This window comes from Strix aluco, chromosome 6, assembly GCF_031877795.1.
Source record: "Strix aluco isolate bStrAlu1 chromosome 6, bStrAlu1.hap1, whole genome shotgun sequence".
NCBI classification, from domain to species: Eukaryota; Metazoa; Chordata; class Aves; order Strigiformes; family Strigidae; genus Strix; species Strix aluco.
Genome location: NC_133936.1, coordinates 20,959,615 through 20,980,216, shown reverse-complemented (window position 1 = coordinate 20,980,216; position 20,602 = coordinate 20,959,615). Strand labels below are relative to the sequence as shown.

Genomic DNA, 20,602 nt, shown 5'->3' with positions numbered 1-20,602 from the left:
TCTGCTGCAGTAGCCCTTGGGCTTTTCCTCTTTCACAGGACTGAAGAGAAGTTTATACCCTATGCACATCAGATGAAGTAATAGATGGAGCCTAAGCCTCCATTTCTGTTGATGTTAGGATAGACTGAGGTTTGCCATTTAAGTTTCTTTAAATTTAGACTGTATAACCTTCTGTTAACTATTTCATTTTTGCCTTTTCATTTCCAGTGTCCTCTCTATTTAAACTGGCAATTTTATTTCACCTGTAAAGAGTAGATCTGGGAACATGTTCTTCCATATCCGTTGTGAATAATTAATGCAAATAAATAATTTAGCTGCTCTGCAGTGTGTTTATCTTGTATAAGTGATCCTTTGACTGCTTAATCATTTGGCAAACCTGCTAATTTTCTTTCATTTCTGCTATTCCATGGAATTGTATTATTTGAAATTTTTGCTAATGATGTATAAATTTCCTCAAATCTTTCTAGTTGTTCATACACATTTTACCAGTTGTACTTGAAGTGCCTCTTTAGCTGTTTTTGTCTGGAAGCTCCAGTCTGAAAAAAATCTCTCATAAAGCAGAATAATTTGAGACTCATTATTTAAGTAAATTGGCTCATCCAACCCCACCTTTCCTTTTAAATAATGTGCATTCTTTTTAAGGACTTTATTGTGGTTTTTACTTATATAGATCCCTCTGCATTTGTTACTGCTGATTTGGTCCTTTGTTGTGATAATGGCTGTTGATGGTGATAAATCTTTCACTTTCTATGTTTAATCTACATGTTATTTATTACTGTAATTCTTACAGTATGTTGAACTTCACAATGTAGCTGTTGTTACTATAACTGGAGAATTAAATAACTTTTTCAGCAAAGTATCATATAATTAGAGTATTGAATAATTAACTCTAATCTCACTTTCTGCTCTAAAAGTAGTTAGGTGTCCAAAGTGTGGAGCTTGCTTTCTCTAGACCTTGCCTTTTGTTCAGTTTTATACAGAGAAATGAAATTTCTATACTATTTTGTTGATATTTATAACTACATTTTGCTTCTGTGGACCAATATTAAAAAAGTGAATGTATCAAATTCAGGATTAAATAATGTTATTTATATTTTAATTTTCCTGTTGTCTTTCAAACTTTGTTTCACTTCAGTTTTACTGATGTTGTCTTTGAGATGATTGCATGTCAGCATTGCCCTCATTCTGCCATTTTTTAAAATATCATAATGTGATTGTCATAACCTTCGTTTGAAAGAACTTTACTGGTATATTTTTGCACATAGCTTATTATAATTTGGAGATCTGCATAATTTAACCTCCCTTTTTATAATACAACATATTTATACATCTAAAGCAGTAGTCATATGAGGAAGTCTAAGTGCTTTGCAAATCTTAATGAGTTCAATCTGTTACCCTGCTGTACAGAAACAGATTTCAGTTCCCCTGCCCCGTTTTACAAAAAGGAAACTGAGGGACTAATACTGACTTGCCCAAAGTCAGATGGCAAATATGTATTTTAAAAGTAAGAATTGGACTTTTTTTGCCTATAGGCAATCTCAAATATTTTTTGTTACTACTTCACATTGCTATTTAGTTCCTTTTTTTGGTGTGCTTTTTTCATTCATGGGATGGTCAATTTTGTGCTGGATTAGGTGGGGCACAGAGTCTGTACTAAGAGTACAGGGAAGGGAAGTGACTGTATGAGCTGTATAATATAGGCAGTTGTGTTAGTGCCATAGTAAACTATCAGAAGACTACTATAGAAAATGAATAGAAATTGTTTTAGTTGATAATGTGTGTATATTGTTACTGTGAAATTAAACATTTTTTTTAATACCTTCTAACAGAATATGTAGTTCTAAAAGAATACATTGTGTTTTGAGGCAACAAATTAATGAATTGCTTGAGAAATCGAGCTTGTCAGTGGTCTTATATTTGAATAAAGGCTGGCAATTGACATTATTTTTGCTCTTTGAAGTGTCAGTTTAAAAATGGATAGAATTTGGAAACAATATGCGATTTTTCTGGATTGTGGTAGTAAAGGTAGCCAATTTTCCTAGACTTTCTTGGCACTTTGGTTTCATTGCAAGACAGACATAATTGACTATTAGTGGTTTTATATCTTTTAGTGCTTGTGGGTCCATACCTCAATCTATCAATAACAGATAGTGTATTCAAAGTTAATTTTTGGTCATGTGGAAGAACAGCTCCTACTCCTTTGGGCAACCACTTCCTTCTTTGATGTTTGCTGTACTTGTAATCAGTGACTTGGCTTACCTTCAGTTTCTCTGAACTGATCTCCCAAGTCTTCAATATATGGCTTCACAAGCCATACAACATGCTTAACTTTTCCTTAATAGCCTTGATGGTCGTATTGAAGAAGATGAGCGTTTCATTTCATGTCACTTCTGAAGTGTCTATTTTGGCTGGTTTTTATAAATTTTCTGTTTTGTACCTTAAGAAGAAAGCAAGGTATTCTAACACTGGAGCTATAGAATAGAAAATGTTGCTGGCAACGGTATCTTAAAATATCCCTTCCTGAAGCTGATAGGAATACAGTCTGTGCATGACAGAGAATTTAAGTCTAATGCTTGTGTCACCTAAGCTACTGTATATATGTCCTGTATATTTTTCTGCATGGGAGTAGTGAACCTGCTGCCTCTTGAAGCTATACTGTGTTCCAGATAAGAAGTCAGGATTCACTGGGACCTGCATTTTACATAAATTTGTTTTTTGGATTGCATGCTGGAACTTATTTTGCCCTCTTCCCCTATAGGCAGGCTTCCAGGTCATTGTCCCTAATCACTGGGGGACAGTTCATACCTGCTCAAGTATACACATTGACGAGTGTATGCAGAAATCATGTCATGCCTTGTGAACCCTCCTCAGATGAGAGGTTGACAGGCTTAACCACCACCATTTTTGTTTTGGGTGCCTAAATTATTAACTTTGGCCTAGATATTAATAAATATTAATATTTGTTTATTATTTAATATTAAATATTAATTTTGGCCTGGAAAACTTCCTGTTGGAGGAAATATTGGAAGCTGGTCTTTTAACTGTAGACTGAGTTATTTAAAGGGAAAGTCTTGCATTCACACCTGATATGAAGACAGTAAATGTTACTAACACGCTTTTTTTTTTTAAACTATCATGAGTTAGCCTGCTCTTAAATATTTTTATGAATGCAGAATTTTACTGATTCTCTCTAAACCCAAGACAGACTACTGCTAGCGGTCATAAAATGGTTCAAAGTGATAGAAATTTCCAAGCATTTCCGTTGTAGTTCAAATACACTCCAGATTCCCCAACCCTCTGCCAGTATCAATAATCAAAAAACTTTGTCTTGCAGGGGGCAAGGTTGGAAGTTGGAGAACAAATGCTTCAGGCAAATAGCCTGTTAGTTAACACTAAAGATAGAGGTTAGCACAGTATCAAGCAGGATCTCAGGGGAAGTATGGCACCCTGGAGTGTAAGACTTTTTAAGGCCTGGTTTTGCATACAATAACTGTGCATTTAACATAAATGTGACTGAAATTGTAATGCAAGTACAAAATGTGTGATGTTTTATTCATGGGGGGAAAATAGTTGTAGAAAGATAAGCTAAGGTTAGGTGCTTGTATCTTTTATAAATAAAAGTGGCTTTTTTTTTTTTTTTTTTTTAAAGATGCTGACCTTCCACTGTCCATGGCTATACAGGAACATTAAGAATCATGTAAATGTCAGGTCATTTTGATGTAGGCACCTAAATATGGACTCCATGTGCTGGGTGGTTCTTTATCTGTTGGATCTACCTGGCTTTTTTTCACATGTTAGGACTTAGTTTGAAATTTGAAATTCCTCAGTGCGGGGTATGGTCTTTCCATATGTTTGTGCTGTTTCTGCAGATTGGAACTTCCAAAACAGATGGCTTGAAGATTCTGAAGAATCAGACTTGGAACTTGGACACCCTCTCTTAAAAGTCTATGAAACACATTATTTAATTATTGTAGTGGAGATGACAGTTGAGTGTGGAAGAAGACTCGGGGGAGTAGAGCCCAGCCTTCTCTTGCTCCTCCCTCCACCCACACTGATTACCTTATGTGCTCTTTTGCTTATTATTTTAAACAGTTCCTGATTTTTTTGCTCCTTATGATTAATTTTTAGTATAAAAGCTAGGGTTTCCTTTTTCCTTTTCTCTGTTAAATACTAGGTTATATTTGTCAACATTGATTTTACATTCTGAGTTCAGATGATTACTGAAATACAAACAATAATATATTTTATTTTGAAGCAATGTTTCTTATCAAAATAATGTTTTGGAAGGATAAAGATGCATTACACATACTTCTGGGATCTTGGCTGATTTTTAATATATTGAAAAATGGAAAGAGGATGCACAGGAAAGCTGTACCTTCTTGCCAGCTCTGATAGGCAATGAAAATGATTAATGCTTGTCATGCTCAGCTTGGTGCTTTCCTCTTATAAGATGATCTTGGAGCTACTAATTTCTTACTTCTGGTGGTTTAAATGGAAGCTATCAAGATATTTCTTTTCCTGACCTTGGGAAGAACTAAAATCTCCTTGTATTTATAAACTAGACAGGAAAGAAGAAGATTTGAGCACTACTGAGACAACTTTTTCTGTCTACCAATAGGTATAGTCAAGGGAAGTTAAATAGCTTTAGAACAAAGCTTGAGGGTATATGGTAATGAAAACCGTAATGACCGCTTGTTCTCAATTAGCAGCTCTTTTCTTATGTGTTACTTCTCAGACAAATTTTCAGGGGAAAAAGATGGAAGAGAGTGGGGATGATTGGCCAGCCCAATGCATGATGATAACTGCTAATAAAAATAAAGTAATGGTCACTCAAACTTCCTTATCTCTGTAGGAGGTCAGCATAACTGCATCTTTAGCATAATCCTGCCACCCTTTAATTCTGGGAGCATCCTCTACTTCTGGGAAGAGAAGTATTTATTGCAACATATTTCCAAGGAAAAACAGGCTTTTGAATTTATCCTTTTTCATCTGATCCACTCCCCTTGGAACAAATACATTCCCTGCAAATCCTATAAGAGACTTTGCTTCAAACACTGCAGAAAGCACAGACTGAGCAAGTTTTTCTAATTAAAAAACCCCTCAAAGGTCACTCTAACTGATGAGATTTACACCATCACATTCAATTCATTAAACTAAAACCGTAACAGAAGTTCAGAAGGGTCTGTTAGGTGGCTGCCTGTCTGTTGTCTCCTGCTGTATTTGAATCCCTTTCAAGGAAGAGAAAAAGGGCATAGCATTTGTGTTTTATATGGTAGCACATGTCATAGCTGTGAACTGGGGTGATCCATTGTCCTAGACTTGCACAGGATTTATTTCCCTATACCGAGAAAGCCAAGTGAGAATACTCACAGAGAATATAAACTCGGGTTTTTTTTCCATTGTTTTTTTGTTGTGTTGTTTTGTTTTAGCTGTGCTCCTGTAGTCCAAGGCCACCTCCAAGGCTTCCCGTTCCCCGAGTTGAATGGCTGCAGGCAGCTCATTATCATGACTTGTGTTGCTGTCTTCAGCATCTTAAAAAGTCTTTTTCTATTTCTTCAGCAATGAGTGTAGTCATTTGCACTGCAACTCTTAACCTTTTTAAAAAGAATTTCTGTAAAAATCGTCCGTCAAGGGCCTCAGTGTGGGCTGTACGTGCTCTTGCTGTAAAACGAACACACCACCTAACTTGATGAGTACCTGGAGAAAACTACAGTTGCTAGTATGTGCTGGCAGGGTCCCTAGCCAGGGCACTGGTGTGGATTCTCAACCTGGCTTTATTGCAAGAATATTGAGAAATAGAATAGAATATTTCAGTTGGAAGGGACCTACAATGATCATCTAGTCCAATACTAAGGAAGTTGCAGTTGCTTTCTCTTCTTTTTTTCCCTTTCTATACAGTCTCTCTCCTTTCTGGCACTTCAGCCTGTAAAATCTTTTAGATTCAGTGTGACACAGACTTAGTGGAGAGACTAATGAAGCTGTCTCTGACCTTCAGTGCTGCCCAGAGTAGGACATGTTTTAAGGTGATGGGATGCTGTTTTGTCTACTCACCTGTACAGCCCTCCATCCCATTCACAGTGCACCCTGCCAGACATGTCTTTTAATTTCATCTTTGAATCCTTGTAAATACTGCAGGAATTTAAATCATGCTGGTTTATCCTGCACTGCAAAACATAATTTCTGTGTTATTAGAGTAGGAGTTTAAGTTGTGTGTGTGGAACAAGACCCTACTGCAAGCAGGTTACATTGCTACTGGTCTCACTTGCTTAGCAGTGGGAATGCTGCCAGAGCATAGATATCTTATAAGACCAACCGTAGCCATCAACAATGGCTGCTTTGGCAGTAATGATCACTGAATTCAATATTGATGTGGTCTTTTTCCCTTTTGCATTAAATGTGAGTACTGGGCTATAGCTTAGGCCTGCGGTAACATCAAATCAGCTTTCTCCAAGGTATGCCTGTTTTCCCTGAAAAGCTCTGCTTTGAGGTGAGACAGATTTTAACCACTTTAGAAGCGTGATTTTAGTGTTTTCTATATCCTGGAGATCAGTGTCATGTCAAGGGTGGCTGAACCTCATGTGGAATTCTTGAGCTGTCATCATCTATTACCTGAAATATTAAAGCAAATCATATTGGACTTCATCATGATTTAATATGCAAGGCCAAAGTATTGTTTACCTGCCTGTTTGTGTTTATAATAAAATCTCAAACATTTGTTTTATTTTAGGAACTATGTTACTATTCCAACATACAGTACCACAGATAAGAGTTGATTCTTGTCAGGAGACTCAATATTTTTCACTTTTTTTTAATGAGAAATAGAGGAAATCTAGCAGAGTATTGAGTTTCTTGACTGCTGTGAGGAATAAGAAATTATTTTCTACTCCTATACAAAAAAAAATCTTCTGTATTGACTTTAATGGGATTAGTCACTGTGCAGAGCTTATAAAGACAGAGCACTAGTGTTTTGCATCAATTCCATCCAATTCACTGGTTCATCTGATTCATTTCATTCATTCTCCTTCAGAGAAAGAAAATACAGAAAAAAATACCTGAATGGTCATGTCTTCTTTCAGTCAGTCAGTATGCAATGACACCTTAAGCTGTTCATTTGAAACTAAGCATAAGCAGGTTTAGCTTCACTTCTTCCAGAACTTAGTGGATACTCATTCTTCAGGACTCTAAAATGTGTACCAATGTTGAAAAAAGTATTTTTTTACTGAAATGTAAAAGTGAAAATGAAAAGGATAAGTAATGAGAATTTGTATTGACTCCTTCCATACCGCCCCCCCCCCCCCCCCCCCCCGCCCCCAACATAATAAAGAATCTTGGAAAAACCACTGAGATAAAACATGATGAAAATTGTCTACTTTGTGATAAGATTTTTGCATGTACATGTTTTAGAACATTTTATTTACTTTCCTGGTCCTCATATGATGGTAATTCTTTTCCATGTATGATGTTTTTGATTCTGTATATATGTATATATGCCTTCATTTACTCATAGTTCCAGTTCTTGCTTGTCAAAATTTGAAGCAGCTCTGTAGCATCTCCTGTTTTTATGGTCTATAGAATTGTGATTACTGTTATGGTCTATAGAAATCTGATTACTGTTCTCTGAACTAACTCTAATTTTATCAAATCTTTCTATAGTTCTGCAGTCACAGAGTTCTTGAGTTTCACTGTTTATCCTCTGTGGTTTCTTCTTTGGTTTATATAAGAATGTACAGTTTCACTAGGTTTATTTACCTTTACATTACTTTTTTTTTTTTAAGTGAATGCACCAATCTGTCCAGTGTCCTGTGGCAAGGGATGTCCAGTAGCCAAATTTAGAAGTGGGATATGCTTTGCTCAGCTGTTTTGTACTCAATTATACCATCGTACTAAAGAAAAATGACTGTCTTTAGTATTGTATCCTACGTGTATAGGTTCTTGTCTCAGTCATGAAGCTGAGAAAGAAATATATTTGGACTAACTGAATCAAAGATTAAACTTATGGATATTTTAGCTTTTTTATTTATTGCAGGTAATTAAAGTGTATAGTGAAGATGATACTAGCAGAGCTTTGGAAGTACCAAGTGATATAACAGCCAGGGATGTATGTCAGCTGTTGATATTGAAGAACCACTATATTGATGACCACAGCTGGACTCTGTTTGAACAACTTACACACACAGGTTTAGGTAAGACTCATACTATATAATGGTATGGCAGTAAATAAGGTGTTTGGTTTTCATTTTCACATAGAAGTACAATTGTAATAGAAAGGCTTGGGAGGGCTTGTGTGAATTTGTTCTTTTGGGAGTTTATTGCTTCTGCTTCTCCTTTTTTGAAAGCATAGCTATAAAGTACATTTGCCTCACACTGCTTGGTCTGTGTCTGTAAGAGTGATTTCACAGAATCACAGAATCGCCTAGGTTGGAAAAGACCTTGAAGAATCATCTAGTCCAACCACCAGCCCAACATTAACAGTTCCCAACTACACCATATCCTTCAGCGTTACGTCAACCCTGCTCTTAAACACCTCCAGGGATGGGGACTCCACCACCTCCCTGGGCAGCCCATTCCAACGCCTAACAACCCGTTCTGTAAATAAATGCTTCCTGATATCTAGTCTAAACTTTCCCTGGCGCAACTTGAGGCCATTCCCTCTTGTCCTATAGCTTGTTACTTGGTTAAAGAGACTCATCCCCAGCTCTCTGCAACCTCCTTTCAGGTAGTTGTAGAGGGCGATGAGGTCTCCCCTCAGCCTCCTCTTCTCCAGACTAAACAACCCCCGTTCCCTCAGCCGCTCCTCATACGACATGTGCTCCAGACCCTTCACCAGCTTCGTTGCCCTTCTCTGGACACGCTCGAGTAATTCAATGTCCTTTTTGTAGTGAGGGGCCCAAAACTGAACACAGTCATCGAGGTGCAGCCTCACCAGTGCCGAGTACAGGAGTAAGATCACTTCCCTGTCCCTGCTGGCTACGCTATTTCTGATGCAAGCCAGGATACCAATGGCCTTCTTGGCCACCTGGGCACACTGCTGGCTCAGCCGGCTGTCAGTCGCCCACCCCAGGTCCCTCTCTGACTGGCAGCTCTCCAGCCACTCCTCCCCAAGCCTGTAGCGCTGCTGGGGGTTGTTGTGGCCGAAGTGCAGCACCCGGCATTTGGCCTTATTGAAACTCCTCCAGTTGGCCTCAGCCCATCGCTCCAGCCTGTCCAGGTCTCTCTGCAGAGCCTCCCTACCCTCGAGCTGATCAACACTCCCACCCAACTTGGTGTTGTCTGCAGACTTTCAGAGGGTGCACTCGATCCTCTCATCTAGATCATCAATAAAGATGTTGAATAGGAGTGGCCCCAAAACCGAGCCCTGGGGGACACCACTCGTGACCGGCCACCAACTGGATTTAACTCCATTCACCACAACCCTTTGGGCCCGGCCGTCCAGCCAGTTTTTTACCCAGCGAAGCGTGTGCTCATCCAAGCCGCGAGCAGCCAGTTTCGCCAGCAGAATGCTGTGGGAAACGGTGTCAAAGGCCTTACTGAAGTCAAGGTAGACAACATCCACAGCCTTTCCCTCCCTTTGTAAGACACTGATTGTTAAGGTTCTCACTGCAAATTGTTCCTTGCTCTTCCTTGCTTTTCTTTGGCCGTTCTTCCTCTTGTATTGGTATTTCCTGCTTATCTCTAGCAAGACTTGCATTATTTTCATTGCAAATAAAATCTTTGTTGTTCCAAACATCTGAGTGAAATCTCTGATATCAGGGACAGAAAGCTGTTACACAGTCCTGTTCTTTCTGGACAATAAGGCTCAGTCTTCAGAAGCATTAGAGTAGGCTCTCGATATTTTCCTTCAATATGGTCAGTTTGGCTAGATTTATCGTGAACTCTGGCGCAGGACTGCTTAAAAGCAAACCAAAACCATTCTTCTAAACTTCCACTTATGGACCTATGAACTGTGTTGAAGTGACTTTATGCTTAGTATTTTAAGTTGCTGGAAGCGAAATGCTCTGAACTTCCACATTATCAGTGTTCCTCTAGTACAGTAAAAAACCTCTTTTTCTATTATACAACTTAAAAGGTGTAATCTGTGGTTTCAGACTACAACTATAATTTTAACTTCTGGTCTCTATTCCTTTTTGTTGTGTATAGACATAATTTTGCAGTATAAAAACACATTAAGACAAATTAAATTTAGAGATGTAAAGAATGCAGAACACAGGAAAGACTTCACTCAGCAAAAGATGAGTTTAGAAGCCCACTACTAGGATGTAGTATTGAACTGATACTCTAGTCAGACAATCTTACTTATACAACACTGTGTTACTGTATTATGTTTGGTTTTGATGGGGTATTATATCAGAAAAATGTACTAGAAGGCAAATGCCATAAAAAATCTGGTTTTCATTTCATGTCACTCAAAGTTTCTATATTATTCTTGAACTTTAGCACTGTACTAGAGTTACCAAAGGTAGTACTTCCGCAACCTCAAGGGCAGTTCAAGCTGCTGGTGCAAAGTGTGCCTTGAGAAGAAGGATGTTTTGGGCGCCTTCCTGCATTCTAAAATACATAAAAATCTCCTTGGAGTTCTTAATTCTTAGAAGAAACTGCACTGGTACCTGGTAATGGCAGTACTGTCCATTTAAAACCCCCCTCACACCACCACCAAAAAAACAAATACCACTCCTCCCCCCCCCCCCCCGCCCAGTATTTATATATGGCTAAAAGCTATTGTTAAGCTCCCTTTCTGTGTATATATCTAGGGAATCTGGACTTGTGGATTTGTGTAAAGTAAACTTGACTGTGCATCTCCGACTGTATTATGTTTAACAGCTGTATTTTAAAGATGAACTACAAAAGCTAAAACTGTTTTCTGCCCTTTTCTGCTCTTTTATCCTATGAAGGCAGCCACAAACGTTTTTCAAAATTTTTTTCTTGCTTTGTAACATTTCAAAGATATTTATAACCTTTTGCACTGAATGTATCAGTTGTAAGATGCTCCCAGCTCAGAGTAAGGTCAGAGTTAAATCTGGGTCGAGGCTGTAAATGACTGACTGCTACAGAAGAGGAGGTATAAAAATAACTTTATACAACACTACGTAGAAGTGTTTTCTGTATTTTATAGTGTGGCTGATGTTTAAGTAGTGTAGTAAGTATTGAAGAAGACACTTTTGACAAACCATGCCAGAACAATAGTGGCATTGTTTCTTCAGGTTTATTTATTTGCACGATATACATTTTGTCAAATAGTGTATTTTCTTCAATCTGAAGGATTTATTGGAATATTTCAATATCAAATCATTAGTGAAGCTGCTTTTTCTAAGATTCTGAAATTCTCAAAATTGCTGGTGTGCAGGTCTGAAGACCTGCATTCACTATATGATCTTCTGATTGCTACAGCTGCTTTGGGCATAATTTTAGAAAAAGGTGAATTGTTCATTTTTAAAATAAATTATTTCCTAAATGATGAGGGTGGCAATTCAGGATTTATATTTATGATACTGTTAGATCTAGTTTTGTTTGAAAGGTTTAACATATTGATCTTGACTTGCATTAAGTATATTCTTAAGCACTGGATGAGTAGCATGAATAAGTATTTTTCAAATGCTAATGTAGTTTTGGACTGTTTGCTATTTATTATTCTGTTGTGTGCTTTACCCATGGAAATTTAGACCGGTTTTTTCTGCTCCCAAGTTAAATGAATGGATATAGAAAGGAGAAGTACTGTGAGTGAGTGTGTGTGTCTGTGTAAATTCCAGTGTGATGGGGATTAATAATTCATTCACCATTTAGTGAACATTTTCTTTAATATCTAACAGCTGTCTGAATACTTCAGAATTAGATATAATTGCATGAATCTTAGTGAGCGGAGCACAGCATTCTGCTTTTAATCAAGACAGACATTAATTACATCACCGGAGTGTGCCTTCATTGCTGTGTGGAGGCATCTGCATGTGAAGGGTAAAAAAGTAAAAACAAAAAAATCCTACCTAAAACAAAACATAAAACCATGGTCTGAATATTCCTGTTTTCACAAACCTATATGCCCTTTACTGTGGAGCTATATTGTTAACAATAAGCATGGTCGTGTCCTCGCTACATTGCATGGCAAGTGCTGACCAGCTTGTGTTGACTCAGGGCGAATGGGCAGGGGAGATGGTTCCTCCATTTGCGCCACTTCCCCGGGGCGCTGGCCGGTGCACCCCATCTGCCTGCCCTGGGGCACCCACACTGCACACAGCCTGCTGCTGCTGCCTCATCACCTGGGATCCAGATCTCAGCCTTCCTACCCATCTTCAAAGTTTTGCAGTAGCCTGGGCTCTGTTTCAAATATCTGAAGTATGACAATTATTACAGCACTATAAATCGCAATGTATTTCAGAACTGTGTGCTTCAGGTATGTGTCCTTTTTGTCTCAAGCTATTGAATTCAAAGAAATCCTTGGATGTTTTTCACCTTGTCTAAGGTTATTGAAGGCAGCTGAGGTATGCCTAGATTTGGATGATGCCATGTCATCCCTACCACCAGGTACCTTGGTGTTGAAGTCCCATGCTTCCATTGCAACTTCCCTGTACAGGGCAGGCTACAAAACCAGAAGCTGTTCTCCTTTCCAAGAAAAGTACTGTCTTCATCCTGAAATTTTTCCTTTTCTAGTGAGAAATTTTTGTGTTGACTGTAAACGGTTTTCTATTTGCTTCTGCAGCTCAATAGACTTGTGTTGTAGGGTTCCTCTTTGAGTAGGCTATAGTGCCTTGGCCAGACCCATCATTGTTGTGTTTCAGTCTCTTATTTTGATTTCACTGTCTGCATTCTTTTAGGTAGCCTGTGGGAAGACTCACAAAACACTATCTGTGCTATAGTACTGGACAATGGCTTTTCTGATTTTTGTTTAGTATCCTTTTTTTTCCCCTGATGGGTGGCTAGAGAGGAGGCTATTTGAAATGTGTTCTGTCATGCACTTCAATGTTAAATTTTCTTTCGTGTGCTTTTGTTACTTCCCATAGTTAAGGAGACTCTGTTTTGGACTGTAGCAGGTGCTCCTAATGTTAGAGATAGTAGTAATAAAGAGGTGGTAGAGAGGAAGGTGGAAACTCTTCAGTCTAACCGGAAGAGAAAAAATGATCTAACTAAACCAAAGTGCAGCTTTTTCATGGCAGCATTTAGGGATTTGATTACAGGTCTGTGTTTTGGAGGGCACTAACTCAGTCTTTCAGTTCCTTCAAGAAAGTAAGTTGAATCAATTGTAAAATATTCCGTGATGTGACACCTTAAAAATAAATAAATACCAGCATCTTTACCCATCCATTGGGGTGATGCAGAATGTCTTATTTTTGTACCAAGAAGTAAGTCTTGAGGAAATGCTATTTTCTTAAATGTCACAATGCCAAGCATTTAAGAGTTTTAAATGTCATCCCAGAGGAGCGCTTTCTCTCTGTAAAACTGAAGGGAAAAAAAATGCTGGTTTTGAGTAAGAGCTTCAGTTCTTTAGTGTCTTTTTACCCCTGCGTCTGAAGAAAGTGTTTTGGAGTCGTAAGCAGCCTGTACAAGATTTTAAAATGCTCACTTTTCTTTCAGTATTTTTGAGGTATTTTTTGTTTTCTGAATTGCTTTATGTTTTTATTTGCTTTCTGTGATCTGGTTACAAAATGCGAGTTTCATATAGCATCATTAATCAGTCTCTTTATGGGCTCAAGAATGAGTTAAAGTCAATGAAGAATGAGTTAAATTCAATGAAAGTTTAACTTTTCCCTTCTTGATCATGAGAGTGCTTTGTCTTCTGCTAGTCATGAACTTGATATTTTCCTACTGAGGTGAAATTTAGCTGTGTGAGTGTATTGTTTCTAAATTTTCCAGCTGGAAATTTCCTGAAGAAGTTTATACATTTGCAGGCTACCATAAGGGTGTTCCCCACCAGATTGGACAGTGTGGAAGCATGAAGCAGTGACTGGCAAAAGAGGTGGCAAGAGAAGATCAATAAAAAGATGCTGTAGTTCTAAAGAGGCTTTAATGATTTCAAATTTGAGGTTTGATTTTTATCTCTTAGAAGGTTGTACATGCTACACTTTATGAAAGTTAGGCTCTTTGCTTAGCCAGGATCACTTGCAAAAATTTACCATTTATATTAAATTAATGTTATGTCTAATTAAGTTTTTAAAAAAATCCATACTAGTCTTTTATCTGTTATGATTTTTTAAGATTTTTCTAACAGGCAGTTATATGAGAGCATCAACATTCCTTTAAGGTATATAATAAGATCTTTTATGATAAAGCAATGAAGTGGAGAAAATGTGATCATAAAATTGTGAGTTACATGGTTTTTATAATATATTTTTAATTGCCATTTCCCTTTGAAACCATGATCAGAATTGGATGTTAAAACCCCGTAATTGGCAGGGAGACATAAGTTCAAATCTCAAACCTATTGTTAACCTGTAACTCATTGTTGGAGTACAATTTAAATTTGGAGGTGCCAATGATCATTTAAATAAAATCTACAACTTTGTTCAACTCCATTTTGTTCTCATTAGTTTGAGTCCACAAAAAGTACAAGTGGCCACAAAAACTGTATACTCATTTGGAATCATGTTCATCCTTTTTTTGTAGCATGAGTTCATAAGCTGCTGAGATTTATTAAAGAAAAAAGGCCATACAAATAGTATTGCACAGAAATTATCCATAGTCTTTCAGGATTTATGTGTAACTTCCTGCACTACGAGTAGTCCCATTACATTATTCAGAATACGCAACATGCAAACATGCACAACGCAGGAAAATTCTTAAATTCTATATCTTTCTTATAAGTGCATTTCATATTGCTGTAAAATTGAATCTGAATGGCAGAAGCAATCTAAAGCAGTGAGAAAACCGATTCTGAATGCCAGTGGTGTGGTACAAATAACTGAATTCTTTGCCTTTTCTTCCCCTCGCCCCACTGCAAAAACAAACTACACATTAGGATTCACTTTGTAGGTTATTGTTTTGTTTTCTTTTTAATTTTTTTTTCATGGCTTACTTTTACCATTCCTTTTGCTTATGCTAGTTCTGTGGCTCAGTATCCCTGGTTTGTGCAAAAACATTAAAACACTGAAATGCCCTAATTTCATTTGCAGTTTTAGAAATGCTTCAGGACATAGTGGGGCCTTGGGGAGAAGGTGGCAAATTAATGCTTTTCTATATTGCAGATAACTTTCACTTTACAAATGATGCATTAGAGCAAGGAATTCAACAAGACAAACATTCCTGACATCCCAGACAGGCTGAGTGAATGGTTGAAGTGGTCTGCTGCCTACTGCCCCATGTATCACCCAGCAGGAACTGCCTGGCTTCTGCAGGGAGAACGTGGATTTGGCCATGACATGGAATAAAGCCCTCAGCTGCCCCTGTAAAAGAAAACAACAACAACAAAACACAAACAGAAATCCCCCATGTAGGACAGACCTCAGAACTTGGGCCCTACTGGGGTAGAACAGTAACTTGGTATAACATGGACCTGATTAATGGACTGTGTTCAGATTGCTTGTTTCATGTTTTGTATTCATTTTAATTAATTTAATTTGATAATATTTTTTTATCTGACCTTTGTGTTTTTATGTTCTGCTCTTAAGCTCTTAGGCACAGGTTATGTGTTTCTTTTTTAATTTGTTTGGTTTTTTTACAGGAAGAGCTATAGAGGACCATGAATTAGTGATGGAAGTCCAGTCAAATTGGGTAATGGAAGAGGAAAACAAACTGTATTTTAGAAAAAATTATGCCAAGTATGAGTTTTTTAAAAATCCACTGGTAAGTCCTAACATTCTATCTGTGAAGTGGTGCAATTGCTGTTGCTGCAAAATAGGCTTTTCTGTTACACACAGACAGGCAGAGTGTAAAGCTGTTAGTATAACATGAGTCAAAAGGAATAATTGGGAAGGAATATATGGGATATAGGAATATATTGTAGTGCATGTAACTGTTGGCCAGTCCCTTTGTTGGAACTGTAAAACATCCATGTTCATACTTTTTTTTGGGTGAGGGGGCAAGCATGGGTTTAACTTTATTGAAGTTTGCACATGGACCTGTGGCAAAATAAAATTTTTGAAATTGAGTGAAGTTTCCATCAAGTGACAACAAAATATAAAATGAAGCAGTGTGAGGAGGGGCATCTGTAGCAAAGATGATTTTATTGTTAAAGTGAAAATTTAATGTTATGACCCAGTGCTGTTCAATGGCAGCTTCTCACAGCTGCACCAAAATGACAAGTGACAGAACAGGCAGTGAGCAGCCATAACCTGTTAAGAGTAAGTGAAAGTGAAGCCAAAGTTAGTGTATGTAAGGAATGGAAAAAGAGCAGAGACAACTTGTAACTCAAGGATGTTGCCAAAGGTTAATGTTGCTGATTCAGACCTTGGCTGATGGCAAAGGCTATGGAAGCCGTCCTGGCTCAGCAGGAGAAACTCACCATCTGGTTGCTCAAACGCACAGTGTATTTGGATCACTCCTAATGCTGTCTCTTATAAAGCCAGCTAGTTTCAGATGTCAAAGGGAGAAATAGCAGAAGTGTATGAAGACTTAAAAGGTGAAAAGTGGAAGGGAACTCAAATTATCTACCTGTGAAAAGGCAAATATTAAGATACCAAAAGATAGAAGAGATCTAAGGGTTTGTTTGTTTTTTTTTCTTGCTCCACCTGTGTTTCTCTGGGCAAATCATGTACTCACCTGACATGGAGATATCACTGCACTAGTGAAAAATTCTAAGTTTGAGATGGTCTACAGTTAGTAGAGAAGCTTTCAAAGGATAAGTCTGTATGTATATTGATTAACCAGTGAGTGGAAACAGCTGTGGAGTGTGGCAGACGTGAAGCTATGACTAGCATCAGCAGCTGTGGCTAATCAGAGTCCTTACTCTTCCTGTTGAGTCATTCTTCTGGGCACTATGGTCCCAGGTGTAGCAAGAATGCTTTATCAGAAATGATATGAATTAACCCTACCAGTAGTTCAGTTTTGTTAAAAATGAAAGTCAGTGGACATTGGATGGTCAAGGGAATATAAGCTTTGAATGTCCAAGCTTTAAGAAAACGTTATTAGTAACGGTCAAACTTGGCTGGTTTGTATCTGCATGACTATATTGAACTCCCCAGCTGCAGATCTGTCCCATAAATTACCCCTTGAGCTTTCCTTGATAATGAAATTGACACTTTAAATGTGGACTTTTTAACCACACTGTATTGAGGTAGTCAGATCATGATGTTAATTCACATTCATATCATACAAAATGGACAATTAAGAAAAACAGAGAGGACTGGTTCTCTATTAATGGAAGTTATCCCAAAATATTTTACTGGGTTTCTCGTGTAATGAAAACAAGAGAAAACAATATATTTTTCAGCATGTTGGTGTAGCATGCTGAAAAATGTATTGTAGCATTTGTAGCATCTTGAATCCCCAGGCAAGTCTTATATGTCAACAGAAATAGAAATTACTACTAGAAAAACAACACTAAGGGCCAAGTACTGCAATATGACTCACACTGATGTATGAAACCCTCTTGCTTCCAGAGACCACTGATGTTTTCTCGAAATTCTAAATTTTTCAGCAAATTATATATAAGATGTCACCAATATAGGAATGATATTAAGGTAAGCTTAAATTATTGGATCAGAGAATCTGCAGTGTCTTGCATTGCACTGGGAACTTTAATTTTACATCCAAAAGAGATAGGAAGTTTTATATTTATTTTTATAGAACTTTGATACAAATTATTATTGTTACAGAGCTTTTTTCCAGATCGTATGATATCTTTTCCAAGTGACACCAATGCAGCTGTAAGTCACTCTGGGATATTACAGGTATGTAATCTTTGAATGAAGATGAGCCAGCATAGCTCAGAATTTCCCCTTGTCTGTGTTGTGTGAGCATAGTTCTTTGTCACTGTTGGTTCTGTTGCTGGTTTTTGAATAACTCAAAACATGTTTAATAACTTTTCCTTATGAGATATGAAGCGGTGTGTCCCTTCCAGACAGTTATTATATGACCACAGTTGGAAACTTGCACATTCTTTCAGAATCAAGGAGTGCCAAACCAGACACAATGCAGTAAAAATGGTTAATACCTTTATTGGGTATTTCAGGTGAAATATCCTGTTCCCTTAAAAAGGTGAATGCTGCAGTACTTAGCACATACTTAACAGCAGGCCTGGGTAGAATACTGAGGAACTGGTAATGTGATACAAATGGGTATAAAAAAGAATTAAATGGTTAAACTTAATGAGTAGAAAATTTAGACTGACTGGTATGATTTGTTAGCTTGAAGGCTACTGTAGCCTTTGAAAAAAAAAAATATGGTAGGTCACTCAGTGTTAGTCATATTTAAGCAGACACAAGATTTTAATTTACAGTGGGAATAATTTCACAGAATGACCATATCAGGAGGGATCATCGTCTTACTTCTCAAAGAGGGGAAAAATGAGTAATAAAGGTGGAAACATACACATCACTCTTGTTTGCTTGTCACTAGAAAAATTAATTAATAGAAGAACTTTCACTGGCCTTAAGACAACAACCCTGCGTGTGAGTGTTTGGGATAAAGAATGATTGGAAAGGCAACATAATAACACAAGATATTTAAGGTAGAACTAAAATTACCAAAATTTTTGCATCTATATAATAAATTCTACCTTAGCATCCATCAGTAAATGAAAAACATTGAAGAACTAATTCTCAAAGCATTCTTCTGTATTAAATAGCTATAATCCTTATAGAAGCAGATGTTACTCAGGATGTTAATTATCCCAAATATAGTAAAAAATGTTTCAAATTAAATTTAAATGACATGTGCTAGATTCTGTAAATCATTTTTAGAAACCTAAATAAAAACTTTGTAATTTCAAAATATGCTGCGTATCTAGTGAAAATCAGTTCACTTTTGCTACCTAAATAGAAAATAGATTTTGCAGTCTAACATAAATGTTTTGTTTAGAAAATCTTGTCCCCTGTATTAATAGAACTTGATATTCTTTGCTCACAAATGTAATTTGGTAGTTTGAAAAAAAGACTTTTATAATGGAACTCTTTGCCATATAGTCTTGCACAGAACTTCCTTAGGCCCATATTGTGTTATGTAGAATGTATGTAGAGCTTGCGGTTAAGATTAAGAATCTTTCTAAATATATATAGTTACATCCCATTTTGGTAGCTTGAAAAAATTGTTGTGAACTCTCTTCTGTTGCTATTTTATGCTGTATCATCTGTTTAATTGTATTTCATCAAATAAAACTTACTAGGCACAAAGTAGAGAATGCCTTTGTGAATTGTGCAGCCATTATACATGTTTCGGCAGAAGTTGTTGGGTAAATTGTTTACAGTGAGTCGCTATTTCCTTGGAAAACTTTCATTAAGACAAGTTAATGGGCTTGCGTTATTATTTGTGATGTGCTTGGTCAAGTATCAAGAGAGACATTAGTTTTAACAAGTCAATGCTTACAAGTGATTAAAAAATCACTTCTGATACTTTTATAGTTTTTTGTGGATTGAACTGTAAGCAAGTAAAATATTTTACAACTATGTTTTTCTTGACTTTCATTGAAAGTGGGAGAGTGAGTATTTTGGCTGATGGCTTTAAATCAGAGCATCTAAATAGCCTCAGAAAAACAGAAAAAGTTTACCTGTCTCCTATCTATTTAGCATGTGCTAAGTAAAATTACTAGGTCTGGCATATACCAAATGTCTATGTATACCAAAGAGAGAGGTTTAATTTCTGCCATGAAGATCTTCAGCCTAAAAAAAGAGAAGCAGCATGTCACTATTTTGATTAGAGTATGGCTGCTCTGAGACACAACACTGTATGTACATGTCTAGTGGTAGGCAGTATGGATCATTTGGAACTTGCTTTAGGTTATTTTTGCAAATTGGATGCTTTAAAAAATGTCAAAAATGAATGTAGTGTGAAGATTTTAATCTGAGGCCTCTCCCTATAGTAATGAAATATTCTATTATTTTCAGAATTTGGGATGGGTTGGTGGTTGATTCTTCAGAATTATCAATTTTCATAGCTGGGCAACAAATTAATTCACTTGGTTTAATTAGATGTGAAACTGTTGTTAAATGTAATTTTAAATAGGGCTTGTTTAAAACATCATCTGCTTATTGGAACAACTCTTATTTTAGATGTATTCATGTGTGTACTAGATCCTTTTGTGTTCTTATTCATGGCAGCAGTTCCAATGAATACACTGCACAGCATAGATAGCATTGACAGGATTGAGTTCTGCGTTAGTGGGTGAAAACCTAGCCTCCCTGAAGTCAATAATTATTTTTATTTACTTTGAAGCATCAGAATTTTATCCTGGCTTTCTTTCATTTTGTCTGTGAACATTTCTCCAGTGTTGTAATTCTGTTTTTTTAAATCTTTAATTGTATTTGGAACAGAATTTTTTTCACTATGCAGTATGTCAATCAGTGTTTTAAATTTAACAGTAACATCTTCAAAATGGAAGGTTGAAATTACTTGGGTAATTACACTTTTTTCTGGTTTTGCTTTAAGAATAGACCTATCCCCCCACTCCTTCCTCATTGTTTAATAGATGCAATTGATATTCAGGTTCTGTAGGTAGACTTGAAGTTCAGAGTTCAAGTGTTCTATT

General features: G+C 37.0%; 1 protein-coding gene across 1 annotated transcript in view; it reads left to right on the top strand.

The window, feature by feature from the left end:
- The window catches only part of GRB14 (growth factor receptor bound protein 14), a 68,647-nt gene that overhangs the window by 30,028 nt on the left and 18,017 nt on the right, over positions 1–20,602 (top strand). The window contains 3 exon segments of the mRNA XM_074829965.1: positions 8,009–8,183; positions 15,644–15,765; positions 17,736–17,810. Coding sequence (XP_074686066.1) covers positions 8,009–8,183; positions 15,644–15,765; positions 17,736–17,810 — 372 coding nt within the window.